Below are 26,625 nucleotides of genomic sequence, written 5' to 3'. Positions count from 1 at the left end.
CCCTAACTAGTCTTCCTGCACGCGGAAGAAAAATATCTCCCCTCACCTAGGCCAAGGCTGGGAGCAGTTTTCACACCTCTTTCACATATAATTCAAGCCAAGTACCATCTGGACATTGCTGGAGAGCTAGTAGACGTGAGCCTGCAGCAGCAATAGTCAGAGTTAGAATAGCTTTTTCAAAGTTATATTTCCCCTATATTTAATAAAAAAATCCAACTTTACCAATAGATTTGATTTTTAGTAAATATAAAGCGAGTTTTTAAATGGGATCTGTAGCTGGAACAGTTTAAAACTACAGATTAAAGAAACTAATCTATACTTTGACGTTTCCTATCTGCCAGTTACTACTTGGCCAGTGACAATATCGTTTTGGGCCTAGTCACTGAGGGAACATGCCATTTCTAATGTCACACATTTTCTACTCTTAACCACAATGCACCCTACCTTGTGGGCGGCAAGATGTGCTTATGCATGACTTATTTAATATTTAAAATTAGGTTTCCATATCTGTCAAAAGGGTAATTGTTTGGAGGTCTATGCAGCAGGTTTCAGCTGCCACTGCCAGGCTACACAAGGTAGGCCGGGAGTCATGTTTTCTTTTCACTTGCCTTGTTAGTGGATAGCAACATAATTGCTTCAGCCCACAGGTGACATTTTCATGTCATGGATGTAGTTTCCACACCATATACTATGGCCTGATAGAAAGTTAAAGATTCTAGTCAGAAATTAGCCAGCTTTTATAAGTTTTAGGGGTCACAGCACATACACTGAGCACTATACAGCAGTGCCCCGTTGTGCAGAGTCTAAAAACCAGCAATAGAATTCAGCACAAAATGGAGATTATCATGACAAAAATGGGCATTTTCGCACAAGCTTCAATAAACTCTAAGGGGGTTATTACAACTTTGGAGGAGGTGTTAAACCGTCCCAAAAGTGACGGTAAAGTGACGGATATACCACCAGCAGTATTACGAGTTCCATAGGATATAATGGACTCGTAATACGGCTGGTGGTATATCCGCCACTTTACCGTCACTTTTGGGACGGATTAACACCTCCTCCAAAGTTGTAATAACCCCCTAAGTCCTGCAAGGGAGCTCGGGTTGGTTTCGGATAATTTATCCTAAGTACATGCTTATGAAGTACAAGCAGGCCTTGTTTATATTTTCCTGTACTTGATGTTTTGATGGTGGATTAATTAGCCAATCACCCAGATTGGGGTGGATCATAACCTCTTTGTTGAGAAGACAGAGCACCAGTGGCAGCAACACCTTTGTGAATACCCTTGGAGAAGACTTCAAACTGTAAGGCAGAATTTTAAACTGTAGATGAATTCCCTTGACGCAAACTCTTAGAATCTTTTGTGGAAAAGGCTTGTAAATCTGTTAAAGTCATTGATTCTCCTGTGCGTATCAAGGGAATGATCTTCTGGTGTGTCTCCTTATTGAAATGTACTGTTGGTTCATTGGTTTTAGATTTATAACTGCCTGAATTCGCCCAATGGTCTGGGTACCAGGAAGATTCTTAATAACATACACTGTCCTATCTCTGCTGATCAAACTGGGATCATTGCTTTGTTCTGTAAACATTTTGAGATTCCCTGAAGAAATGCAGGATATTTCAAGTGAGACCTCGGCCTGAGTGTCTGAATTCTCCTCAAATTTGGAGGTAGAGAAGAGAATTCTATGGAATATCCTTGACTAATCATGTCCAAAACCATGTTGACCATATTTGAGGTTTCACAGAGCTGCAACAGTTGATAGCCTTCCTCTAACTGGATCTGACAGAGGCAAAGGACTGGAATAGTCAGGATGTTTGCTTCTTTTTCGGTGAGATGGAGGTTAAACGGTCAGAATGTTGCAGGTGAATGTTTGAGCAGTTGCTTCCACTGTCAGGTTATTGCTGAAAGATTGTCTTTGATTTCTAATACATCTTGTATATTGTTCTACAGGCTTAGGTACACTTCTGTACATCTGTGCATGTTTTTGATTTTAAAATATTCTCTCCAGCAGTTCTTTAATTGCCCTCCAAACCTAAATGAACCATCAAATACTAGCTTGACCAAGGCTGCTTTAGGTCTTCCTCCACCTTCCACTCTTGAAGATAATGTCTTCCTGCAGCAATATATATTGTAGTTGAGTATGTGACATCTTTTTAATCATCACAACAAACATCAGAGATACATTTATCTCGTGTCTCCATATAGGCTAACATATTTGCACAATAATTCTTAAGATAACATTTGAAAGTCCCTAACTGACTGAAGGACATAGACTGCATATGCAGAGGCTCTAGTAGACACATTTAGTTCAATCAAGTTATTTTTCAGAGCAGGTTCCACCTTTTTGTCTACTGGGTCATTCACAGAGATATCTTCTGACATCACTGGAGATTTCCCCATAGGTTGGCTAGCTGCAGATCTCAAGTAACTGTAGATGAAAGATCCTGTCCACCCTATGCCACAGGATATGTAATCTTGCCAGGAAGAGCCACTTGCATCTGATAAAACATGCCTGTATTTGTGCTGGGTTCCTTATCCCCCATGTGCCAGTTCAAATTTTCTGCAATATATTTAAGCTACTCAGTTCAGTTTATTGATGTTCAATTAATTAAAATCATAACATTTCAGCATAAAAACACTGTATAAAAGAAGAACTATAGGGCATAAAAACACTATTTCAAGAAAAGTGATTGTCAAGTTTGTGATCCTATTGGCTCCCTTTACCCAAGTTGTCATTCATGGGAGCCACGTAGCAATAGCCAGTTCTTAGGTGCTTGAGGCTAAAAGTGGTTAAGATTAGATACAAGTCTGTATAATTTAAGTATGGCCTGGTGAGGAGCAATTGGTGGTTTTAAGGCGCTTGAGGCAAAAAGTACTTCGTCAGACCGTGCAGTTAAAGTGCGGCCCAGTAAAGTGCAAACCTGAGAGATCAGAATGTGCTTTGTGCTTACATCATGGACAGGCTCTTAGTCGTGGAGGCAGTGCTTCATTGATGCTTGCAAGCAGAAAACAGCACAATCCCAGGGTGCAGTCCCAGGAGATCAAAGGTCATCCATGCTTACAACTGAGGACATCATTGGCATTTTGGATTGCCTATTGCTGCTTTAATATACTTTACAAAATGCCCAGATAACTGGCATGATTCCTCTTGTAAACTGGTTAGGACGATCGCCCATCACATTGAGGATGCAAAAAATAGGTCAAAGCCAGTAGCACCTCAGGGGTTTGAGGGCTTCACAGACGCAGATCACATGTATTAGGGACTCCCCTGCTGTGCCACACCATCTGAATTGTACATCAACTTCTCCCTCCTTGCAACCACATCAATAATCCCTTAGGTGAATTAATCCAAGGTACATTCTCAGGAGAGTACATTTGGCGTGGTCTGGAAGGGGTAATCTCAGATAATCCAGAAAAGAACCTGCAGAGTACAGGTTCATGGCCCAGCTGCCATGATGTTTGGTGTTTAGGTCCTCGAGATCCTAGTCCCATGAAATTAATTTTTATTTTCTGGTTAACAATCTTGCTGTTGTTCTTTGTGGTAAGGTGTTTTTTTATTAGATCTTCCACACTTAGTGCATTCATAGAGGTTCCCAGGAGCTGGCCCCATGCTGAGCTTGGCTCTTGGAATTTCTCCCACTACAGATGTTTAATTGAGCCGGTTGAGGCCGTTTGCAATGATTGACAGTACGAGACAAGTTTGGCCCTCAGGATCAGATCCTGTCTCGGAAATTTTAATTGTAGTCTTTTTGGTGATCGACTGATGCAATCTGGAAGTGCAAATAAGCGCCAATAGCAGATACACTGCTGTTTGTCTAGCCACTTGTGGAGATTGTCCTTAAACACCATTGCACCATATGCTAATGCAGGCATCACCTTTGCTGCCACCACCTTTAGGAGAGTGTTTGAATTTTGGCATGTGATGCTTCTCTTAAGTTGGCCCATCCTGCATGACAGATGTTTTGCCCTCATTTTCAGAGAGCCCAGCTGGGCTTTCTTGCTCCCTCTTTTGTCAAGAGTAGCACTATGGTAATTTCAGCTTGTTGTTCTTGACCCTCTGATGGACCGGGAACCCTTTTTAATCATGTATCTGCCAATGATCACTGTTGTAGTCTTTTTTAGACTGATGGTAATCTCATTTATTGCACAGTATTTTTCAAGCAATGTTTGCACATCTGAATGTTGTACAGTGTATCTTTCTCTGGTTCAATGTCCAATTTATTCTCAGGTTTTTAACATGATGATACAAAGGACAATGAGGGTGTTTGTCCAGCAGAAAGGGAAGACTGAGAAGGAATTACTGAATCTTCACTTGCTGGTATTTTGAAGTGGATCCTGACCCAGATTTCTTAAACGCTTCAGACAGACATTTTATTACAAACTGAATCTGTTCTTGAGCAAAAGTAGCTCCTTCTTCCTTCTGGATTAACGACCCTCATTATTATCTCTACAGATGTGATGTTTTGAAGCATGCTTGCAAGACTTCATCTCTGTTTTTCTCTGATACACAAGACCAAAGCTCATCAATTTCCCCTTATATAACCCAGGACGTTAAGCCCTCAACGACTAATGCACTGCTCAGAAGATGCCCATTAAAATAGAAAGCACTGGCAAAGCCAATGGGTCTCGCCTATGCAAGGTATTGGCTTTACCAATGTTTTTTGGCCACGATGAAGAGCAGCACAGCCGCTGCGTAGCAAGGATAAAAGTTGTGAGGTAACACTGACAATGGGAGTGTGGGTGGAGAAAATGCAACAAAGACAAGCGGGGTGGGAGTGGAAAGAAGTAATAGGGAAACAGGGCGGGAGGAGAAGAAGCAGCATGGACAAGGCAGGCTTGGGAGGGACAAAGTAACTGGGCAAGGAAGAAAGGTGAAGAAAAAAGTAAAAATAGTACCTCAGTCACAGTGCGATCAGCGGAAGGACATCAATCAAGCCAAAACAATCAGTACTTGGTCCATGCTCCACCCAAAAAAAGAGGAAGTGAAGCCAGCATGTGCTGGCCAATTTGAAAGCAGCAAATAAAATGATAATGAAGCCAATAAATGGTAAGCAACGGGCGGCCTGCAAACCCCTTGTTGTATACAATATCTCTTGTGAGAACACATGCAGAGCATGCACCACCACAGGTGAGACCTAAAATGGTGTTTGTGTATAAAGACAGCCCTCAGCATCATGTTTGCCTCTGTGCTCTATGAAGAGATGATAGTTGGCTAAAAACATAACTTCCACACAGGAATTAACATACCAGAATTTTTGAGTAACTGGCCTTGCGTTATGCACCCAGATGTTGTTTGTAATCTAATTTAGGATACATGTGTTAACATAAGCCAAGAAAAGCTTGAGCGTTAGAAGAGTAACAAACTTAGGTTGACTGACTGCAAAAGGACAGGGGAAAGAGCCACTCTGATTACCAGTCTGTCTTTGAGTGCACAGTTGGTATTTTGAGGTAGCTTGTTTTATAACAGTAGAGTTATTTTAGATGCTCAGTATCTGCTTCATTTGTCCTGGATATGCAGACAACATTGGTAGCTTTGATAATTTGATATGGAGGGCATAGGCTGCAAAAAATGATTTACCACTACACCAACATCCAAAAATGCACACTAGAGGTATTGTAGGATGTGGTTACATATCGCACTTACGTACAAAATGCCTTAGCTGTTATGGCACATTATTAGGGATCTTCAGGAGCCACATTCAAATGAAAAAGGAAGGTGTCACAAGGCATTGTGAAATCTTAAATAGGGTGCAAATAAATAGTACTTGGCAATCAGTCAGAGTAACGATGACAATCCTGCTAGATGCAGGGGCGAAAGCAGCCAACATAGCCTTCACCATCCACCTAAGGCTAAGCTTTCTTCACACAAGTTGCCATTAACAAAGTGCCCCTCCCCCCATAAAATCTCACACCCCATGCATTCACCCCTCACATTGCGGTCTACCAACCCACAATCTCACACACCTCAAACTGAAAGAAAAGAAAGTTTTGTTTTGTGTCGCAGCATGCAGCGAGCTGCTAATGTCAAAGCCACAACATTGATTAGAAGGAATAAAGGGTACACGAGGTACTTAAATTGCATGCAATGACATTGCAAACATGGATAAGGACAACAGGGAAACAAGAAAACATAAATTGTACTACAATCACAGCAAAAACATTAGGAGGACGGCAATCATGCTGAAGCAATTTGTACTTGGCCTGTGCTCCAGCTGATAGAAGAGGAAGTGAAGCCGGCACGCGCTGGCCATTTAGAAGTCAGCAGATAAGAGTACCAATAAAGCCAACTAATGGTAAGCAATGGGCAGGCTCAGGCCCAGTGTTGTTAACAATATCTCTCACAAGGAGAGTGCATGCGCTGTCACAGGCGAATCCTAAAAAAGGGGACAATTCCTGTGTTGCACTCGTACAGCAGGCTACCAAGGAGAAGCTGTTACCATTTGCTTTCACTTGTTGTTTAGTCAAGAAATGAATGGTATAAATGATAAGATGTAACTGAATCTCTTTTTAACCTTTATAAAGAAACGTGCTGAACTCTTTACCTAACTGTCCCTTAATGTTTGCATAACAAGCAAAGTTAGCAGCTGATAGCTGCAGGGGTGGCTCCTTCACAATGGCAAAGGAGCGTCGCCTCTCTGGCTAAGTCAGGAGATAAAAGAAAAAAAATGTGCTGGTTCAGACAGAAGCATGTTCAGGGTGGGTCAAGGCTGGGCTATGGGAGGGAGGAGGAGCGGAGTGCACTAAGTGTGCATGTGTGTTTGGCTGGCCGTCTCAGGCCAGGCAAACACACATGCGCAATAAGGTTTCTCTAGCCCGGCCGTAGAAACTGCACAGACCCCAGGGCTATGTCTGAGTGACAGTCCAAGCCACTCAGACCAATCCTGGCCCTGCTTTCATGCTAGGTTTAACATGAAAGCAGCGCCAGGATTGCTGGGGAGACTGTGCTGGTGTCCCAGTGAATGCTGGGACACCACAAGAAGACCAGAGGAGCAACGGGAAAAAGTACGTTTTTTTAATTATTATTATATTTTTTTTATTTGCCCTCCATCCCTGCCCCTCTCCTTGAGATTTGTAGCAGCAGAGCTGCAATGGAGTACTTTACTTAATCTCCATGATGGAATAAATACCCGTCCAAAAACTCTAAATCAGGCACTAAATCCATGTGTGTGTGTACATGCATGCGCAGTCATACCTGTGAGAGAGAGTGTGCTTGTGTACGTATGTGTGCGCATGCTTGTGTGTGTGCAAGCAAAAGCAACAGCTACAATAGCAAGAAGTCTTGTAGTTGTCATATTTACCTATAAAAACAATAAATGCAAAATGTAAACATCTGCAACATTCTTTGAGCTGCTCCCAAAATGTGGTGGGCAACCAAATGACCCAATGTGGGCGCTGAAACAAGCCAATTACTCAATGGGGCTAACCCAAAGCTGCTTTCTTTGTTAGATGTTGTGTGTTGTGCTGACATGCGGTCTGCCAGACAGCTGGAGCTTTCTGCAGCCAGGCCATAAAAAAGTTTGATGAAGAGGAAGCGCTAGAGGGAAGGGCCTAGGGAGAAAAACATAAAGGGACAGAAATAAGAGAACGAAGGAAAGAAGAGCACTAGTTTGGACCTGTATCATCGAGATAAAAAAAGATGTGATTATATTTTTTTCTCAGGAAAAACAATAATGAGGATGGCAAAGATTCTGCAAATCATATTTTCATCTACCTCATATTAAATCGGAAGATCACCCCACTGGTAGCAAAGGAGTACTCTCTGCAGGTCCTCTACCTCTCTCTCTGCTCACAGTAGATGTGCTTCAAGTATTTCTGGCCAGTGGGGCTGGAAGTTTCTTGTAGCTCCTTTGTGACTCACTTCATTAAAACATCCTCCAAGTAGGCTTCAGTCAGATTGCTCTTTGAGTTCCTTCTCGACGGTCTCCTCCTTTTCATGCGCCAGGCTGTACATCGCCTGTTACTACTTAAGTTCTTCCCCTGTAAAAATATATTTTTAGGTTAGTGTAGAGAATTGCCTTCTGAAGTTCAGACCAAATACTCTTTTCTCTGGTCTTGGTGAGGAAAACATTTATCCTAGTTTGAGGAGCACTGGAAGCAGTGTACTTCCAGTCAAAGCCCAAGTCCTCAAAAACGTTAACACTCATCCACACAAGTAGGAAACACACAACTGATCTGCGAACCGGTGCTGGTTCTATTGCAAGTCATTTCTGTGCTACTGTTTAGGATGCGATCTAGATTACCCCCCCCCCCCCCACGCACACACACACACACACAAAAAACAACAACTTTTTCCTGGGACACTGAATCTGCCAGTAACCATGCTTCAAAGGAGAAATCCAAGGGGTGCAGGTCATTTCCAGTCTTAGATTCTGGTGTGACATTATTGCAAGTGTCAGAGCTGAACCAAACTATCTACAGGTGCTTCAGAAAACACTTGGAAGGTGAACTACGGAGACACTGAAGAGTTTGGTATCGGGTTGGTGGGGTGTTAGACCTTTCACCTGTAGATCCAACTACTGAAGAATGCAAGTCTGGAGAGGGTTTGGGGGATGAGGAATGGTGTGCTAACAGACTTTGCATCTGGTTGGGTTCCTAGCACATGTGACCTGAAGTTCACATACATTTTATTGAGAACCTAATGCTCTGAAGTAGTCCGAAGGTGAAATGTGGAGAACAGAAAACTCTTAAATAAGTAAATTGGAGAACATCTAGTTATTAATTCAGTGTGTATTATCCTTCATGTGTTATTGATATAGGATTTTCCTTTTTGTTGTGCCTTTAAAAGACTGGTCTTATAAAGCGATGAGGCCTCTGATTAACCAGGCCTCCTTTCAATACCAAATAAATTTCACACTCAAGTTAACCTTTCCCAGAGCAGTTTGTGGTTGAAGCAAGGCACAGCTTGTTAGTGTGTGCGCCCCACTCTGCCATGTGTGTTTCAAGAGAGGCTGGAAGAGGTTTGTTCCAACATTACAGCTCTGCTTGCCTCAGAATACCATGCGGTGACTGCATTTCTCTTCTCAAATCTATGGTATAATCTGATTTATTCTCTGCATGGATTGAAACGTGTTTGCATCCAGAGGGCTGTCTCAAACACCCCATATATCTTGGTATTGGCTTCAAGAATTATAATTAAACATCACATAGGAAGCACTGAGGTTGATGACAAAGAAGGACTGTCAGACATATTCAGGCTACAGAGTATCTCTACCACAGGCCAATAGATCGCCACCAACCTATCAATCACCATTAAGTACTCAATGATTCTTTCCTGTGCTGCAATCAGACGTGTGGCTAAATCAGATGGTGCCCCCCGATCACCCTTTCTTTTCCTACAAACTGTGTTCCTTCATACACCATAGTAACTTAGGGCCTGATTTAGAATACGGCAGATGGAGTTCTCTGTCACAAGCGTGACGAATATCCTGTCTACCGTATTACAAGCTCATTATGTCTGAGGACACATGTAATATGCTGAGCGGGATATCCGTAACGTTTGTGACAGAGTAACCCTTCCGCCAAACTCTGAATCAGGCCCCCAATGTCATGTGAAGGTATATTTAGTTGTCATTAGTATGATGACAGTATTGTTATCATACTAATGACAATGTCCCCGTCCTGGTCTCCAGGATTCCATCACAGAACAGAGTTTGTTTACTGTTTAAATAATATAAATAATTTTGCCAGTAGCATGTGCAGTTGCTCTTTTGTGTATGTGTTTGGTTTTAGTACCGTTTGGTCTGTGAAACCACAGATCTTTAGCAATTTGAGTACATGCTGTCTAACACATTGGTGTGTGCGATGACTGTCCTAGGGTATTCCTAATACCTGTATGAGAGGAAGTAGACTAAGATATGTTAGGACCTCAGTTAATTCCAGGCCAACAAGGCTGCTTTGTCCGAGTGTTTCAACCACAAATCATTGTTTCCGAATGTGGCAGTTTAATTGGTTGAGCTGGAGTGAACCAGGACTACAACTCTCAAAATGCATTACAATAAATAAAACTCCAGGACCAGAAAGTGTCACTTTCAGAAGCAGGAAGCCAACAGGTAACACCAAAATGGGCCATGCACACTAAGTACCACTTACCCCACTTTCACACAAGTGAATGTTTCCTTGATGCTGCTATTCATGCAGCATAAAGGGGTGAAACAACTGGTATCCTTTACCTTTCACCTGGGAAACTCAGGGCATTGGTACACCGTAGGGAGGAACCGGAGGGCTGCCCCCAGTTTAAGACTATCAGGGACCAAAAGTAACTTTAATGTTCAGGGTCCTTCAGCAAGCTATGCAAATTAGTAAGTAAATAATAATATTGCGATATTGGGAGCAAGACCAATATGGTAACATGAGTATGCACATAGATTACAATACAATTGGACGTTGTTAAAGAAAGATTGGATACAAAGAAAAATGTAGCAAATTACTTGTTTTAAGATTGGAACTGCTTAAAGAAGCTACTTTCCTGCTTTACCCACATGAATTTTCCCAGCCCCAGGGAGTGCTGGACACAACTGTTATCAGTCCCAGGCCCATTCAGGCTTCCACTCCAACCCGCACAACCATAACCCCATCCCTGACATGGGTCATGCCAACAGGAACCCTACTAGCATATCAGGAGAATGCTATCCAGATCCCCCGGCACCCTGATGACCAATGAGCAGCAACACCAGCCTCTATCAACCCCTTTCTCACTATAACCTATCATGAGCAGGCCCTATCAAACTAGGGGACAAAGAACTCGTCTCCAAGGTTCTCAGATATGCTCCCACTCGGAGATGGGACATTATCAAAATGTGGACCAGGTACGCGAAGTACAGTCTGCTATCAGCTGAAGAGAGGTCAGTACCACCCAGTAGGACTCTCCTCTTCGCCATCCACTAATTCATACCGTTTCCCCAAAGAATGTACCTTAACACCCTCAAGATTCCATGTAATGTGGAAGGTTAACTACAGTGTGGCCCTATGGTTCGTTCTACTTCGAGTGCCAGCTAAGTCTTTCCCCACAGACTCCCCTGTAGAAATCCTCCACAACAGGTTCCCCCTAAACAGTGAATTTGTCCCACAAGACAGGTCAACAGTAGACTCCCTAAGGAGGCAGAGGGTACCATTTGTAGTAAAGGGACCCTCAAGACCAGTAGCCTCAACCAACATCCCACCACCCAACATTATGCCTTAAACATAATTTACAAATATATCATCTAGTTGGCTGTACACTTTTCATTATTAATTTAAATTGAGCTAAATTTTTGTAAATGGTATTTACGATCAATGGGCCTGATTTAGATCTTGACAGATGGAATACTCTGTCAAAAACATGACGGATATCCCGCCTGCCCTGCTACGATCCTCATAGGATATAATGGGATCATAATACGGTGGATGGGATATCCGTCACATCTGTGACGGAGTATTCCCCTCCTCCGAGATCTAAATCGGGACTAATATGTCGGACGATATTTTGATAGCAATATTCTATATGATACCTGCAACACCACCAGCACATAAACCCCTAACACGCCTGAGAGAAGAATGATACATTGAACTCTGTTCGAAGGCAGGACAAAAGCCAATTTTCCCACAGGAACTGCATCATGCACGGAAGAGAGGAGACGCATCATGGCTGCCCTCATCAACTTATTGCCATCATAGCCAGGAGAGGGAGAAGGAGAATCATTCAAGTCAACTGAAGTGTCATTTAAAATATAGATGATCTTAATATTGGTGTGATAATAGAAATAACACTTTTGATGGATAAAATGAAGTGTGGACTCTGGGAGATTGTGGAAATAGCTCCTAGGAGAGCTGCTTACCTTGTGGCACTAGAAACATCTTGGAGGACACTTGGGGGCATATTTATACTCTGTTTGCACCGGATTTGTGTCATTTGTTTTACGCAAATCTGGCGCACTCTTAACTCCATATTTATATTTTGATGCTAGACCCGTCTAGAGTCAAAATATTGGAGTTAACGTCATTTGTTTACCGTGGAAACCTACCTTGCATCAATGAGATGCCAGGTAGGCGTTCCTGAGCGAAAAATGACTCTAAGGCCTTTGCGCCTTATTTATCCTCCCGTGCAAAAATCACACACGGGAGGAGGAGGGCCTTAAATAATGACGCTAAGCCTGTTTAGCGCCATTATTTAATGCCTGGGTCATGGCAGGCATTAGGGGACCTGTGGGCTAATTTCCATGGTCAGGGACCATGGAAGCAGTCCACAGGTGCCCTTCCCTGCCCCCAGGGACACACCCAGCCACCCCCCCACCCACACCTGGAGGCCACCCAAGGATGGGGGGACCCATCCAAGGTAAGTCCAGGTAAGGGCTAACTTGGCCCCCCCTACATGGCAATGTGCTCAATGGCCATGCCCAAGGGACATAAGTCCCCTGGGCACGGCCATTGGGCAGGGGGGCATAACTCCTGTCTTTGCTAAAACAGAAGTCATGTCCATGGGGGTTGTGAGTCAGAAAATGACGCTAGTCAGGTTAGAGTCAATATTTTTTACGATAATCTGACTAGCGTCATTCTTTGATGCAAACCTCCAGCCTCCCCAATGCCTCCCCTACCCGGTTAGCGTCATTTATTTTGACACTAACCGGGCCTTAGCGCCGGCTAGCGTCATTCCTCAAATATGATGCCCAGCTGGCGTCTAGGAATGGCGGTAGCCGGCTGTAAACTGTTTGATGCAAACCTGCGCTAGCGCAGGTATGCATCAAAAAGTATAAATCAGGGCCTTGGTTTTATAGCATTTATATTTCCACTGCAAAGCTTTGTGAAGAAGAAACGGTAGCAAGTGTTGATCAGTATGAAGGGATGGTTAGTTTGCAATCCCTTATGCACCAGTTGAAAATACGTTTTCAACACTCTCATCCTGGTTGCCACAGTCTTCCAGACATTTGGACTGTAAAAATGAAGACACTTTTCCAACTGGGCCGTTACTGATAGTTTGTTTCTAGCTCCCTCATTCCTATGGAAAGCACAATCTTCTCACTTGCCGTCCTATTGTCTTTGCACACTGTGTGGCCAAATGATACCTTCAACTTTGGTTATCACAGATTTGTCTTCTGTGATCATTGTAAGTACCGCATCCCTGGTGTTTTGTTTTTCCATTGCTTTCCTATCAGGAATGAATGCTAGTCTCGTATGCAAATACTATAGGGGTGCGCTGATGCTTTAGAAGACATGACCACGGAAATGACGGATGGCTCAAGCTGCCTGAAGGAGTTGAAGAGCCAGGTTTTTAGCTCCTTCCTGAAACATTGATGAATGTACTTCATAAAGATCGGTGACAACAACAAAAGACTTTCAACTGATGTGATAATTGCAGAATTTCAGAAACTGACGAAGAGCGAAAAATTGAAACATCCGCACAGCTCAGAAGCGCCCAGAAAAAAAAGCATGACCAGTAGCTGAGCCAGCTCCGGGGTATATACTGAGAAATTACTTTTAATATGAGGTTCGACAAAAAGGGACAGGATGTTTGAGGAAGTTGGCTCAGATGAAGCCAGGCTGCACTGTTCTGAATAATTTGGAGACTCCACAAAAAGGATTTGAGAACACCTGAGTAAAGTGAATTGTCATAGTCCAGGCACAAAAAAGTAACCACTTGGGCAACCACTTTCCTAGTCCAGTTGGAAAAGGGCTGGGTTTTTTTAAAGCAAAAAAGTGGAGCAAAGTTTGTTCTCTTGGACATTTTTGGAAAGAGGAGCGTCCAAAAGAAATCCAAGATTCAGAACCATAGGGCCAGGCACTGGTGAGTCGCCAAGTTCAGACAGCCATCAGGTCAAGGACCAGACCAAAGGCAGACCACCCAAAGTCAGCATGTAGGTCTTGCCTGAGTTGGGTTTGAAAGTGTTGTTTTGCTTCCATGAAGAAATGGATAACATGAAGCTATGGAACTGGGAAGTAGATGTGTCCAAATCCCGTTCCATGCAAATGGGATTCTGAGTATAGTACACAAAATAAAAAAAAGTGAGCCCAATTCACTTATGCCTTAATTCCTAGTGGCACAGTAGCAAAAGAAAACTTGTCTTCCAATGCACTAAAAAGCCATAACCGGTGGCAAGAGCTACACAAATATGAATAACACAACATACTTTTTTTGATGACATCGTATTGAAGAAATTTAGATTTATTTACAAAGTCCCTAAATGAAAGTTAACTCTTCAGCTGAATAAGAAGAGCTGGAGGTCGGGAAAGGGACAAACAAGGATGAAAACAACGCGGAAGAGTTTAGCTGTGTCTAGTCACAACCTTCCAGGCATGCCATTTAAGAGTTTAATTAAACTCGCTTCCCATTTTGTGCACATGAGAAACCCTTTGAAAAATCCAGCCAGTGCTTAATGTGCTCATTATGAAGCCGGAGCTCTAATTGGCACGTCGAGCAATTAGTACTGAAGCGGAAGACTCCGGGGACTGTAGTCCAGAGAAATAATAGGGCAGTCATTTTCAACTGTGTTTTTTGAAAGAGTTTGTGAGAGCAAGAAATGTTCTCTGTGCTGGTTCTTGGGGTTCATGATTTACGAGGGACTTCAAGTTATAATAAAGCTCTTCCTGAAGAAAAGCAACGTTTGTGGGCGATGTACAAATGAAAGTCTACAGGACCGAAAGAAGCCATTTCCTTATCTAGAAGCTTGTACCTGAACAAGTCTGTACAAGAAGAAAGATCCTGCCAAACCTGGGGTATGTGTCTATGCTTCTGCAGGTCACAATATGTCTGTTAAGAGCTGAATCAAATGTCCACCATCAAATTATATGATTTGCTCTTTAATCTTCCCATGTGTCCCCTCAAAAAACACCACTTAAGAAGTTTTGCAAAGATGACAAACCTCAAATTCATATTTTTTGTGGCCCATTTTTTCCAGCAAAACTTTATATCTACAACAGTTCTTCCTCATGAAAATAGGGGTAATAGTAGATTTACCACCAAGGCTAATTATTTGCGGGTCTTCTCACTTCTTTTTTAAAAACAAACAAAAAACTTCCCAGTGCTGCTGGAGGCTGACGTCTCAGATTTTGTACTTCTTTTATTTACACTTAGTTTTTTACACTTTCATTTACCACCAGCTACAATGTGGTAATACAACATAGCACAAACAATCGCTTTGCAGGTACAAAAAATATTTTCCCCTCTTATTCTCCATTGTTAACATGAAATGCAGAATCGAGTGGTAAAAAAGCTGCACATTCTAAAATTAGTCTGTAGTAGTTTACGAAGTCCAGATGGATGTGTCTCTTTCCTGTGCTGCCAGTGCCGTGTCTGCTGTTACTTCCGATACGCTTATGAGTATCGACCTGTTTGTTTTGTCAGTCTGTTCGTCTGCATCGATCTATCTGTCCCTATGAGCTGCGACATGGAACCCCAAGGAGAAGAATTCTCGAGGGACAGAGAACGATGGAGAAAGGGAACCTTAGCGATGACGCTAGCAGGACAGGGAATGCACGGGGCAGGGTACACAGGGACTCTCAGTCTAAAGGATGGTAAGCCAGGAAACATCAAACACAGCGAGACAGGAACTTTGCACATAAGAATAAAAACAGCGCAAGAGAGGGGCAGACTAGTTCCAGACGCAAAGAGGCAGCAAAACAAGAACCCAGGCTTCGAGTTTCGATTAGAGTCTAAATCAGGGATAATACACCCTAGACCAGAAACAGAAGACCTACAAACACTGCACTACAAGGTTTCTGATGTTCAACTACCTACGTCAGTGGTTCCCAACCTGTGGTCCGGGGACCTCTGGGGGTCCGCGAAGCCTCCTCAGGGGGTCCATGACTGCTTAGAAAATTAAATAATATTATCAGATTAGGTCCTCAGCTTTCAGTAATGACTCAGTGCGGGGTCCCCGGATTCCCAGAAAGATTCAGTGGGGGTCCCCAGGCTCCAGTAATGATAAAGTGGGGGTCCACAAAATTCAAAAGGTTGGGAACCACTGACCTACGCCACTCATAAAGACATAAGATTCATTGCTTATACGCAACATCAGTTGATTAGTTCCATAGCTGACACAGGTTAATTGGAGCACGCCACTGCAAACCACCAAGCAGGGACAACCCTCTACGCAATTACAATTCACATGGATTAGGTTCAGAGATTGAAAGGCCCACCTACCTTTCAGAACCAGCCTTGAGGACAATTTCACCATTCATACCACACGCACACATCAGTGTGATTTGAGAATGAAATCCCCAGTGGAGAGCCTCCGGCGGTTCAATCTCAGCAGCAGTGACGTATGCTCTACCCTATATTAGACTGCAACTTTTATCAACTTCATGAAAGTTGCTCTTATGCAGGACCAGTGTTTTATATCATGATACTTTTGTTTGTTATTTTTATATTTGTTAGAGTAAATATGTTTTATATTTTATTTTAATATATACAAATAAAATGCTTCTCATTCAAACATATACAGTTGGGAACCTTTGTGGTTAAGCTAGCCAATGATGCTGCACAATTTCTGAGCAGCTTTTAATAGCACGTTTGGAAGGGTGGAAACCTGTACCCCTATCTAGTAATCAATGAGATTAGTTTGTTGGTGGATTGGTTGTACAATAAGGCTGTATTTTTACTTTGCAGACCAGCCAACTCACACAACACCACTGTGTGTCACACGATATCGGCTCCATTCACATTGTCACTTGGTAAGGACCCGATATCACAAGGTGGCAGACAATGTGAGTTGAAAACTGCTGTAGAGAGTGTTTCGAGCTCACATTGAGTGTAGGGCTACGCTCAGCTGATGTCTAACAGGGCTTAAATACCACGTCAGTATATCATTGGCACCCCCCGAAGGCGTGGTTTGTGTTTCAGGTGGAGTTACAGTGGCTACAGGCAGTAAGCTGCCAAAAGCCTCGCCCCCTACCTAAATGGCCACGCTTCCTAAGGAGCACTTTCATGACTAGGGAAGCAATGGTTTCAGGGCCCCACCCCCTCCACAGGCCCTGCCCTGTCCAGGTTACCTTTTCTCCTGTCCACAGTGAGTATTTCTTGGAGGTTGGCAGGACTGCTTTGTAAATTCTTGTTTGGGTTAGTAGCTTTATCAGAGGGACTCACAGCACTTGGGAGAAAGACAGTCATCCCAAGACTGTATTATCCAACCACCTGAGAAAAGGGCTTAGTTACTTCAGACAAAACTGACGGGGGTTATGTAGTGTTTTCCACTCATGATTGAGTTTTCAAATGTTACAACCAAAGTGAACTTCACAAAGCGTGATAAGTACTTTAAAAAAAAAGTAAACACTTTTGCGACAGTACATAGCATTAATCGATATGCCCCACTCTCTAGATACCCTACATTTGTACACCAATGTATACTCAGTACTGTGGATCGCATGGGAAAAATATATTACATGGGTAAGTAAGCCTTCTTATTGAATGTTTGCCACTGGTTTCAAATCTCCTATTTCACAGAAAAGAGGTCTTAACTGTGAATTATCTCCTATAATTCATTTTCACGACATTGAGCTTGCAATAGCAAATACAAATTTAAATGGATGTTTGACAGAGCATTATGATTTTCTTTCAGTGCTGGGAAAAGCACTTTAACAATGACAGTGCTGCACACCTGATGCTGGCATCTCCCAATACATCTTGTAAATCCTGCCAGCAAACAGTTACACTGTTGTACATTGCACTTTATTTTCTTTCTTTATGTATGGCTACCTTATAGTGTCAATGTAATACAAAAGAAAATCCTATTTTAGAATGGTTCAATTACTTACTGGTAATTTCATTACTCTGAATACCTTTTTCTCATACCAATACCTACTTAAATGAGGTGTTCAATCTCTACCTAGGCATCATGTGACCTAACTAAAGCCAATCACAAGTTTTAGTGCTAAATGCCCACCCCCAAGCTCCTCCCACTAGTATGGTGGATAAAAGGGGATGGAGACCACAACAAGCCCTGTATCTCCCCAAGCCAGCAAGAGGATTCAGTGTGTGGAGAGGGCACTGGGAGGGAGGGTCGTAGGTACTGGTACGAGAAAAAAGTATTCAGCATAATGAAGATTCCCGGTAAGTAATAGAACTATTACCTCCTCAACCTTTATCTCGTACCAATACTTAGTTAAATGAGGATATACCAAAGCAAGGTCAGCACAACCTGAATCCCAATTAAACAAAAACAACTCTTGGAAATGCAAAAGAAAGCACTGAAGGCATTGCAAACCAAGAGAGGAGAATAAACAGCAAGCCATGAGTACACGGAAAAGTCGCAGCCAGAACCCCTGCCCCAGAATCTAAAGAGACTCCCACCTCCAGATGAGAAGGGGAAAGAAGGCAGACGGGAATGCCTAGGAAGCTGCCATACAAAGGGCAACAAAAGAAACACCTGCTGCGGAAGCCCAGGAGGCTGCTAGTCCATGTGTAGTAGTCCGCGTACCATGCCAGGCAAGTGCTTGAATGGGGAGGCACAAATAAGAGAAAGCAGAGATCAAATCCACATACATAAGGTAAGAGAGGAAGCTATCAGACCATGATGGAGAGCATAAAAATGTAAAAACACAGGCTTGCAACGTCTGGAATCCCGAGGAATGGAATGGAATAAGATGAGAGGTGACCACAACCCCGGGACTGAGAGACCATCCAAGGCCGCGCCCCACCCCATCATGTATTAGAATGGGGGATAGAAAAACCAGAGAAACCCTGTGACAAGAGTTGCCAACGCCAGCCACCATTGCATCAACTGCCAGAAGAGGGGAGTAACAGTCAAACCAAGAAGGTGCAACCAAACACATCCAGACACCACAGGTCTCCTTCCCAAGGAAAGCAACAGACTGTGCCATGGCAGACCCCTGGCATGAGGGAGACAGCCTGAGCCACCAAGGAAGACACCCACACAGAGAAGGAACAGCAGAAGAAGCAGAGACAGAGGAAATGAAGATTGAGAAAGAGGAAACGGGTGACAGGAACAAGAAGGGAGGCTGCCAGCCCCAAGCAAGAGCGAAAAGGAGCAGGGCATGCTCACAGACAGCAGGAGCACAGAAGACCCCTGTGTGCAATTACACACAACCATACTGACCCCAAAAGAGCATACTGCCAGAAAAGGGCATAGAAAGCCAACCTGCCGTCTGAGAAGAGGCCACCATTCAGTCCCCAAAGAAAGGAGGCAGGCAGAAGAGGCCATTCCAAAAAGGTCTGCCTGAGCCATCATAATGGCAAACAAATCCCAAATACCCCACCCCACGCAGGACAGCAGCACACAAGGAGTGGAAGACCTACTGAAGGGATAGACAAGCAGAGGCCGCACGAACAGCAGGTAGTCCGCAAACCAAATTTGTAAAGCAGCGAAACCATCTGCAATGAAAAAGGAAACTCCACATGTCACTTGGCTACAGGACAGAAGCACTGTCAGAAAAGTGGGAAAATCTGCCATCACCAAGCCTTTCCAGTCACACAAGAGTCAACCCAATAACTCCTAGGGAACTGCCAAGCACATGAGAGGAGGAAAATCCACTTGGGAAATAAACTAGGGAAGATGTCCACCAGAGGGACAAAGAAAAGTTCCCTAAAGAGGGCCAAAACGATTCTGTAAAGGAAGACAACATAAACCTTATGACAGGCAAGGGTATCCCCATCAAAGGATTAGCTTCCTGCCGGTTGACCTTGAGCTGCTGCAAGATGCTGCTAAGAGACCACACCGGTGCTTGCTCTGGTTCCAGGCCTCCTCTCTTCACCAGCACCCAGGGTGCAGGGGTCAGAGGGAGGCACAGAGCCAAATTGCTGGTACTAAAAGAAGGTAAACTGAAGTGCAGTGGCAGCAACCAAAATCTGAACCACATCCACGCATGCAGGTCCCTGAAGAACGGAAAAGAAGAGACCGGCCAGCAGAGCAGAGCAGACAGCACCTGGATGACCCAACCCCCCAGAGCCTTCCAACTGATGGATGACAAGTGGCACAACAAACTGCTAGCGTGCCATGATGGAAACAGACAAAATGAAGGGCTAGCACAGCCCCACACAAACACCATTAGGACCCCTTAGGTGGCCAACCCAGTAGAGAAAAGTGACGGCAGAAACTGTAAAACAGAAAACATGAATGCTGCCAAAAAATAAAGAGCAATGACGGGACTCGAACACCTGAACTGGTCCAGGCAGCACCATCAGAGGCACCAGACCCTGCCATGGAGTCAAAAGTACCTCCCCAACATCACGGGCAGTGAAACCTGATACCAAACATGTAACAAAATACTCAGCCCCAGAGTAATTAGCTATGGCCAGAGCCACTGGAATACTGCAGCAGAAGAGGGCCAAACCATGGGGGAGGGCCAAACAAACCACATGGCAAGCAAAGCCAAGTATGCGGCACAGCTCAACACATCCCAGAACAGTATCTCTTCAGCACTTAATCATCATAAAACCTGAGAATGCTGCCTGGGTATTGACCGTGCTACAGCAGTCCCACTCCATTCACCCAAACAGAGCAACAAACAACAGAAAGGCAACCACTCCAGGCCTGCCAAAGGGCCCGCAACTAGGGGGCATCATATCATGGCGTTCATACCAACCCTGAACCACATCACTTGAAATAAGATTTTGTTGTCTTCAAACACACCACGCCACTGGGGACTCCTTTATGAGAAATTCCGCAGATTCAGAGGATGAAATGACTAGAAGCACACCTGGAGTAAAACCCCCAACTTCAAGTGTAAGGGTCTGTGACCAAAACCATTGGTCACAGGTGTCTCTGTAAGGGGCAAATGCAGCACATCTATAATGATGGGAAAATCACTCCAGCCGCACAATCACATAACTCTATAGGTCCTGGGCATGGCTAAACATTAAAAATGTGAAACAGTGACAACCACCAAGTCACAGAGCCTTGGCACAAGAGAAAGAGAGGTGCAGGCAGCAAGAGAAACATAAGCTCACTCATCTACAATTGGGGGCCAGATTCACACAAAAGACACGCACCCAGTCGAAACAGACCCAGAAGAAGTCAGGGGAAAAACAACCAGGCACTGCAAGTGTGAGGCCGAAGTTGCACAGCTGCAGAAGAGCACCATCCACACCGCCAGGCAGCCATGCATACCCAGCCACCGCACAAGTCGGCCGCTGAGAAACCAACGCGGCCTCCAACCAAGCACCCCGCACTGGCTTGGAGTGGAAAGCACGTGCGTGGCCATGCCCAACATGGAGCAAACTGCGCCGAGCCCAGCGGAACAGCTGAAGAGACACCAATGCTCCAGGGTGAAGAACGCGCAGCCAGCTCCCCGGTCCAGGTAAGCCACAGCCACCCCGGGGGGAGGTGGAAGGGAACTGCAGGCAAAACAGACCACGCTCCCAGGACATACCTGACCCAGCAGCGCATGGTAAAAATGACAAGCCACACCACTGCAGAGAAAAGGAGGGACACTTGCCACAACCACAGGGCCCTTCCACGCAACTCATAGCCACACGAAGAGAAGTCCAAGCCTCCCACCCCTAGGGTCAACAAGACATCGCCAGGGCACCAAAAAGGACCCACCTTTCGGAAAACTGGAGACAAGAGAAACAAACAATGCTCCCCACACTCCAGATACTTTCCCCAGCAAAGCACCCAACTTACCAGGAGTAGGTGGAGCACAACCGCGAACCTCATACCTGGAGAGGCCTCGCCTTCCCTGGCTTACCTGAAAAAAGAGGTTCCACAGGCTCGTAGGTCATGTACCAATGAGCAGATGAAAAAACACGATGTGTTGTGGTCTCCATCCCCTTTTATCCACCATATTGGTGGGAGAGGCTTGGGGGGGGGGACGTTTAGCGCTAAAACTTGTGATTGGTTCTAGCTAGGTCACATGATACCTTGGTAGAGGTACGAGATAAAGGTTGAGAAGGTAATGTATGTTTTAAATCCTTACAGTGCTTTCCATTTAAGATTTAACTTATAACAATACACATCGGTGCAGAAACCACATTTTAAATATTAGCACATCATCCCCAACAAAAACATTATCCAAACACTGACAGACATATCTGCAGTCTCAGGCAAACAATGACTAGTACATGGAAAATGCTGCAAGTCTTTCTAAAGAGTATATAAATCAGTTAATAACCCATGTAATTTATCAAATATATTACGAGTAACTGTGTAAAATGGTCATATATTTTCATCTTGGGGTTCAGGTAACATTTATAAACCGCTCAGCCTTTCGCATTGTGGTTTATAAATGTCACTAGAAACCCCTCGATGGCAATATAGGCTATATTACACAGATAAACGTTATTTATTCTCTTTCTTTATATGCATATATGTTTATATATATATATAGAGGCAGAGATAGATACATAGACAGGTCTAGATATAGCCCAGTGGTCAAACACAGAAAAGCATATGCCAAAACTGAATCCGGTAGAAACCATTTCGTAACTGGTGAAGTGCAATTTCAACCAAAATCACAATGATGGCAACTCCAGTGACCCACACTGAGCCCTGGGGCAGAGAGACCCTCAGCACATGCCTTCTGGAATTAGCCGGTGTCAGTCTGGGTAATAGCAAGCATCTATGCATGAGCTCTTTCACTCTTCTAGTGATTGGAGGAGCTGCTTCAGGCAGCATCAGCAGTCTGGTCACTAGTAGCCCAGAGTTGTGGAATTCAATCACTCTATTTCTTTCGACTAGAGTGAAATGGTCTTTGTGGTACTGTTTCATTTTAAGGGGCTCCCTGTGAGATTCTGACATATGTGATTTTTCTTTTTTCTCTTTTAGGACTCCTTCAGCACTCCCTGAGCACAAATGGTGCACAATGTGCACAAAGTTCAACAGGTCTTGCCTCAGTGGCTTGGCAGTTGTGATGCTGTGCATCCTGGCGATGGGGGAACAATTCAAGCAGGCAAAATCTCCACTCCTGCTGCACAAGCCATTCATTGTTGTCTGGAATGCACCCACCGAACAGTGCCGACTGCGCTACAAGATCGATCTGGACCTCAGCGTGTTCGACATTGTGGCCAATACTAATGAGACTTTAAGTGGCTCCAATGTCACCATATTCTATCATACACACTTGGGATATTACCCCTATTTTACAGATCATGGCTATCCCATCAATGGAGGTGTGCCCCAGAATGAGAGCCTTACGAAACACCTCAATAAAGCCAAGTCTGATTTTGACACTTACATCCCCTTTAAAAACTTCCAAGGCCTTGGTGTCATCGACTGGGAGAACTGGAGACCCCAGTGGGATAGGAATTGGGGATCAAAGGCTATATATAGGAACAAGTCCATAGACCTGGTGAAGAAGCATCACCCACATTGGTCAGAAGCCAAAGTACGGCAAGCGGCCAAGGAAGAGTTTGAGAACGCTGGCCGAGGATTCATGAACAATACTGTCCTGCTGGCTCAGCACATGCGGCCCAATGGACTGTGGGGATACTACCTCTTTCCAGACTGCTACAACTATGACTACAAGGAACATCCAGATACATACACAGGTCGATGCCCAGACATTGAGTCTGCACGCAATGATCTGCTTCTGTGGCTCTGGAAGGCAAGCAGTGCTCTCTTCCCCTCTATCTACCTTGATTACATCCTAAAGTCGAGCCCAAATGCACTCAAGTTTGTACACCACCGTGTAAATGAAGCGATGAGAGTGGCATCCATGGCGAAGAACGAATATGCGATACCTGTGTTTGTCTACTCAAGACCATTTTACTCGTATACATTTCATGTGTTGTCAGAGGTAAGCAGTATGTGCAAAGAGCAAGTGTGCATTGTACTCCCTATTAATTATTTTTTTATTGCTCTCTTGATATTGTTTTGTGTAGATTAACCACATTGACTTCAATAAGGGCCTGATTTAGATCTTGGCGGCGGGGACTACCCTGACACAAAGCTGACGGATTTCCTGTCCACCGTATTACAATCCCATAATATGCTTTGAGATCGTAATACGTCAGACGGGATATCTGTCACATTTGTGACAGAGTAATCCCGCTGCCAGGCTCGAAATCAGGTCCTAAGTCACTTCCAAAAGTGATTTGAAAGTAAATTTTCAGTGCTTTCCTTACATGTTGATAGTTTGTCTCTCTCATCATCTTCTAAGGGCTTCATGGATAAGATACACTGATATGAAATTAGAAGATTGTAATAACACCAGCACTCTCAGCTGTGACCTCCTCTACAGTGCACTACAATAACCAGGATCTAGGTGTGAAAATATGCACCTTCAGACCAAACACAAGAGTAGGACATATAGCTTACCAATGGTGCAGATAGATATTACAGAAGGTGTGTAAAACCCTCTCTGTAATGCCAAACAGGCATTCATTCTTGCAGCAAACATGCATTTGAAAGAGAGTGTCCCTTTTTTATGTGTGTATGTGACCCAAGGAAAATGAAGGAATACTTTTTTAGATCGAGCATAAGCAGCTCAGAAGCTCTGTCTTTTGACATGTTGGAATCTACATCTGTGGGCTTGCAACATGCCCATCTCACATCCATCACTTTAATTTGTTCCTTGGCCTGCCTTTTAAAATTCCCTTGATTTCGTAAGTAAATACTTTATGTTTGTCCCGCCTTGCGCCTGCTTTGTTACTGCCTTGGAGACTGACCCTGTTACATAGATCTTTGCACGATCGGCCATATACCTTAGTGTGGCACACTACTTTTTTCTTTTGCCTCACTGCTTCACGCTGCGTTGCTGGATGTTGTTTCTTCCTCTTCCTTGTTTTGGGCATGCCACTGTTTCTTGTGGTGTCTGTGCACAAAGGCCGCAGGCTGGAGGAAGTTATTTTTAATTTATTTAATACATTTAAAAAAAAAGGTTCATACAGTGCAAACTCGATCGGAGGAGCACTTTACATGAGGACGTGAAGTTTCATATAGGACAAACTCAATCGGGGGAGCTCTTTACATGAGTACCACTTATCAAGTGGAGCATTTAACATAGAAAAAACACAGAAATCCTCGAAACGGCTCTCCTGGCACAGTGGGAGAGCTGATAGTACAATATTCTCTGCACTCTGGAAATTTGCCCCATAATGCTTTGCTGGGCATTACTTTTTCAAAAGAGTTTTGCCCATAACTCAGCCTGTGGTGGTCCTATGACAATGGAACCACCACCAAACCGTTCAGCATGAAGCACTTTTTCTGTCTAGGTCATCTCTAGTCCCCCACACTACGTTGGGGGGGAAAAGTAACCTCTCCCACCATTCAATGTCTTTTTAAGCTGTCATGGCTGGAATTTTTGTTTTACAGCTAGGGGTAGTTTGCGTTTTAAGGGCCTTGTTTGTAGTAGTACTGCAGCAGGCCTGAAAATATATAAGGCTTTACTCCCTCTAGGGGTTACATAGATGGTTCCACTGCATTACTTTCTTCCATTCTTTCTTCATGTGATTATGCTCTCCAAGGGCTAACTATATGGTTACATGTCCATGTTTCGTACAAATTCTATTTTTGTTATGGTGTCCTCTAGGGGCAGCTCTGGGCATTACAATCAAGATGCTACAATCTCCACTGCACTCGAAAACGTGCCCCAAAATGCTGGGCAGGGCATTCATTTTACAAAACATTTTTGCCCATAACTCACCAGGGACCCCAAAATAATAGTATAAAAAATAATAAATAATGGCAATATTTTCATTTTTTGCTGCAGTTAGAGGAAGATGGTAAATGGAAGGGCTTTAGTTATATGCAGGGCCACTGGACTTATGTGGCAGAGAGGACCAAATTATGCAGCATGGGCGACCAATTTATTTAGCAAGAAAAGTCCAGTCATGCATTTACAATATCAATAACTCTAACTCAAGCAAATGTGAGATGCAAATGCTTGTTTATTTTGTCCTTACACCTGCTATATATTACTGAAATATGTAGACAGGCAAAAGGTCCTATGAGCGCACTAAATGAGATCCAATTGGGTGATGTTGCATTTTTAGTACCTCCCACCCATTGTACCATTTTAAATGGGAAAACAGGGGTTCCCACATGTGGTCTGGCATCAGTCCTTAGCCTCACGGGGCCTCCGCTCCTCAATAAAGAGCAGTGGAGTGCCGGTACTTACACATCATGACGGGTGAACTACTGCACCAGGTCTGGCTGCTGACACTCCCCTGCATGTGCTTTAATAGTGGTAGGTTTTGCATCCCAAGGAGATAGTGATCAGGGCCAGTCTGTCAGTTTAACCCATCGAGCATGTCTTTGGGGGGGCTGGGGCATTTGGATGCCAGTTTTTGAAAGCCTAGAGCCCATGGAAAGTATACATGTTACCTTCCATATTGTTAGATGAATGCAAGGAGGGTGCAAATATCTACACACTTTCTCGTTCATGTTATTTTGATGACATCACAGTTTTTTTTTGTGTAAAAGTTTTAAAGACAACTTAGAATGATTTCATGTATATGTTATCTGCTGGCAGACTACAGGAGATAAGAGATAAAATGCAACTTTGTTTTCCAGTGATAGCCTCCTTAGCCAGGTAGACAGCCTTATCTGAGCTGGCCTTTTTAACATCTACACATGAGATTACAATTGGTGGTGGTCATGTGCTGGGGGAGGGGGTCTGTCTCTTTTGTTTAACTAATATATATGGTCAGCATTACGGACTAGAGCAGAGCTTCCTAATCAGTAGCAGGAGATACTTGGAGTGTATAAGAATGTTTGTTCTGTGCTGTTTGCCTCCCTGGAATGATGTTGCACCCCCTATGG

At 43.9% G+C, this 26,625-nt stretch overlaps 1 protein-coding gene across 1 annotated transcript in view; it reads left to right on the top strand.

Moving 5' to 3' along the window:
• LOC138288342 (hyaluronidase-4-like) overlaps positions 1-26,625 on the top strand; it is a 52,281-nt gene that overhangs the window by 5,648 nt on the left and 20,008 nt on the right. The window contains exon 2 of the mRNA XM_069229875.1: positions 22,690-23,659. Within this exon, the coding sequence (XP_069085976.1) occupies positions 22,727-23,659 (933 nt within the window). The 5' untranslated portion in view covers positions 22,690-22,726. The remainder of the gene's footprint in view (positions 1-22,689; positions 23,660-26,625) is intronic.

The sequence above is a fragment of the Pleurodeles waltl genome, chromosome 4_1, assembly GCF_031143425.1.
Source record: "Pleurodeles waltl isolate 20211129_DDA chromosome 4_1, aPleWal1.hap1.20221129, whole genome shotgun sequence".
Classification (NCBI taxonomy): Eukaryota; Metazoa; Chordata; class Amphibia; order Caudata; family Salamandridae; genus Pleurodeles; species Pleurodeles waltl.
The sequence above is the reverse complement of the archived record's forward strand: the minus strand, read 5'-3'. Positions and strand labels throughout refer to the sequence as shown.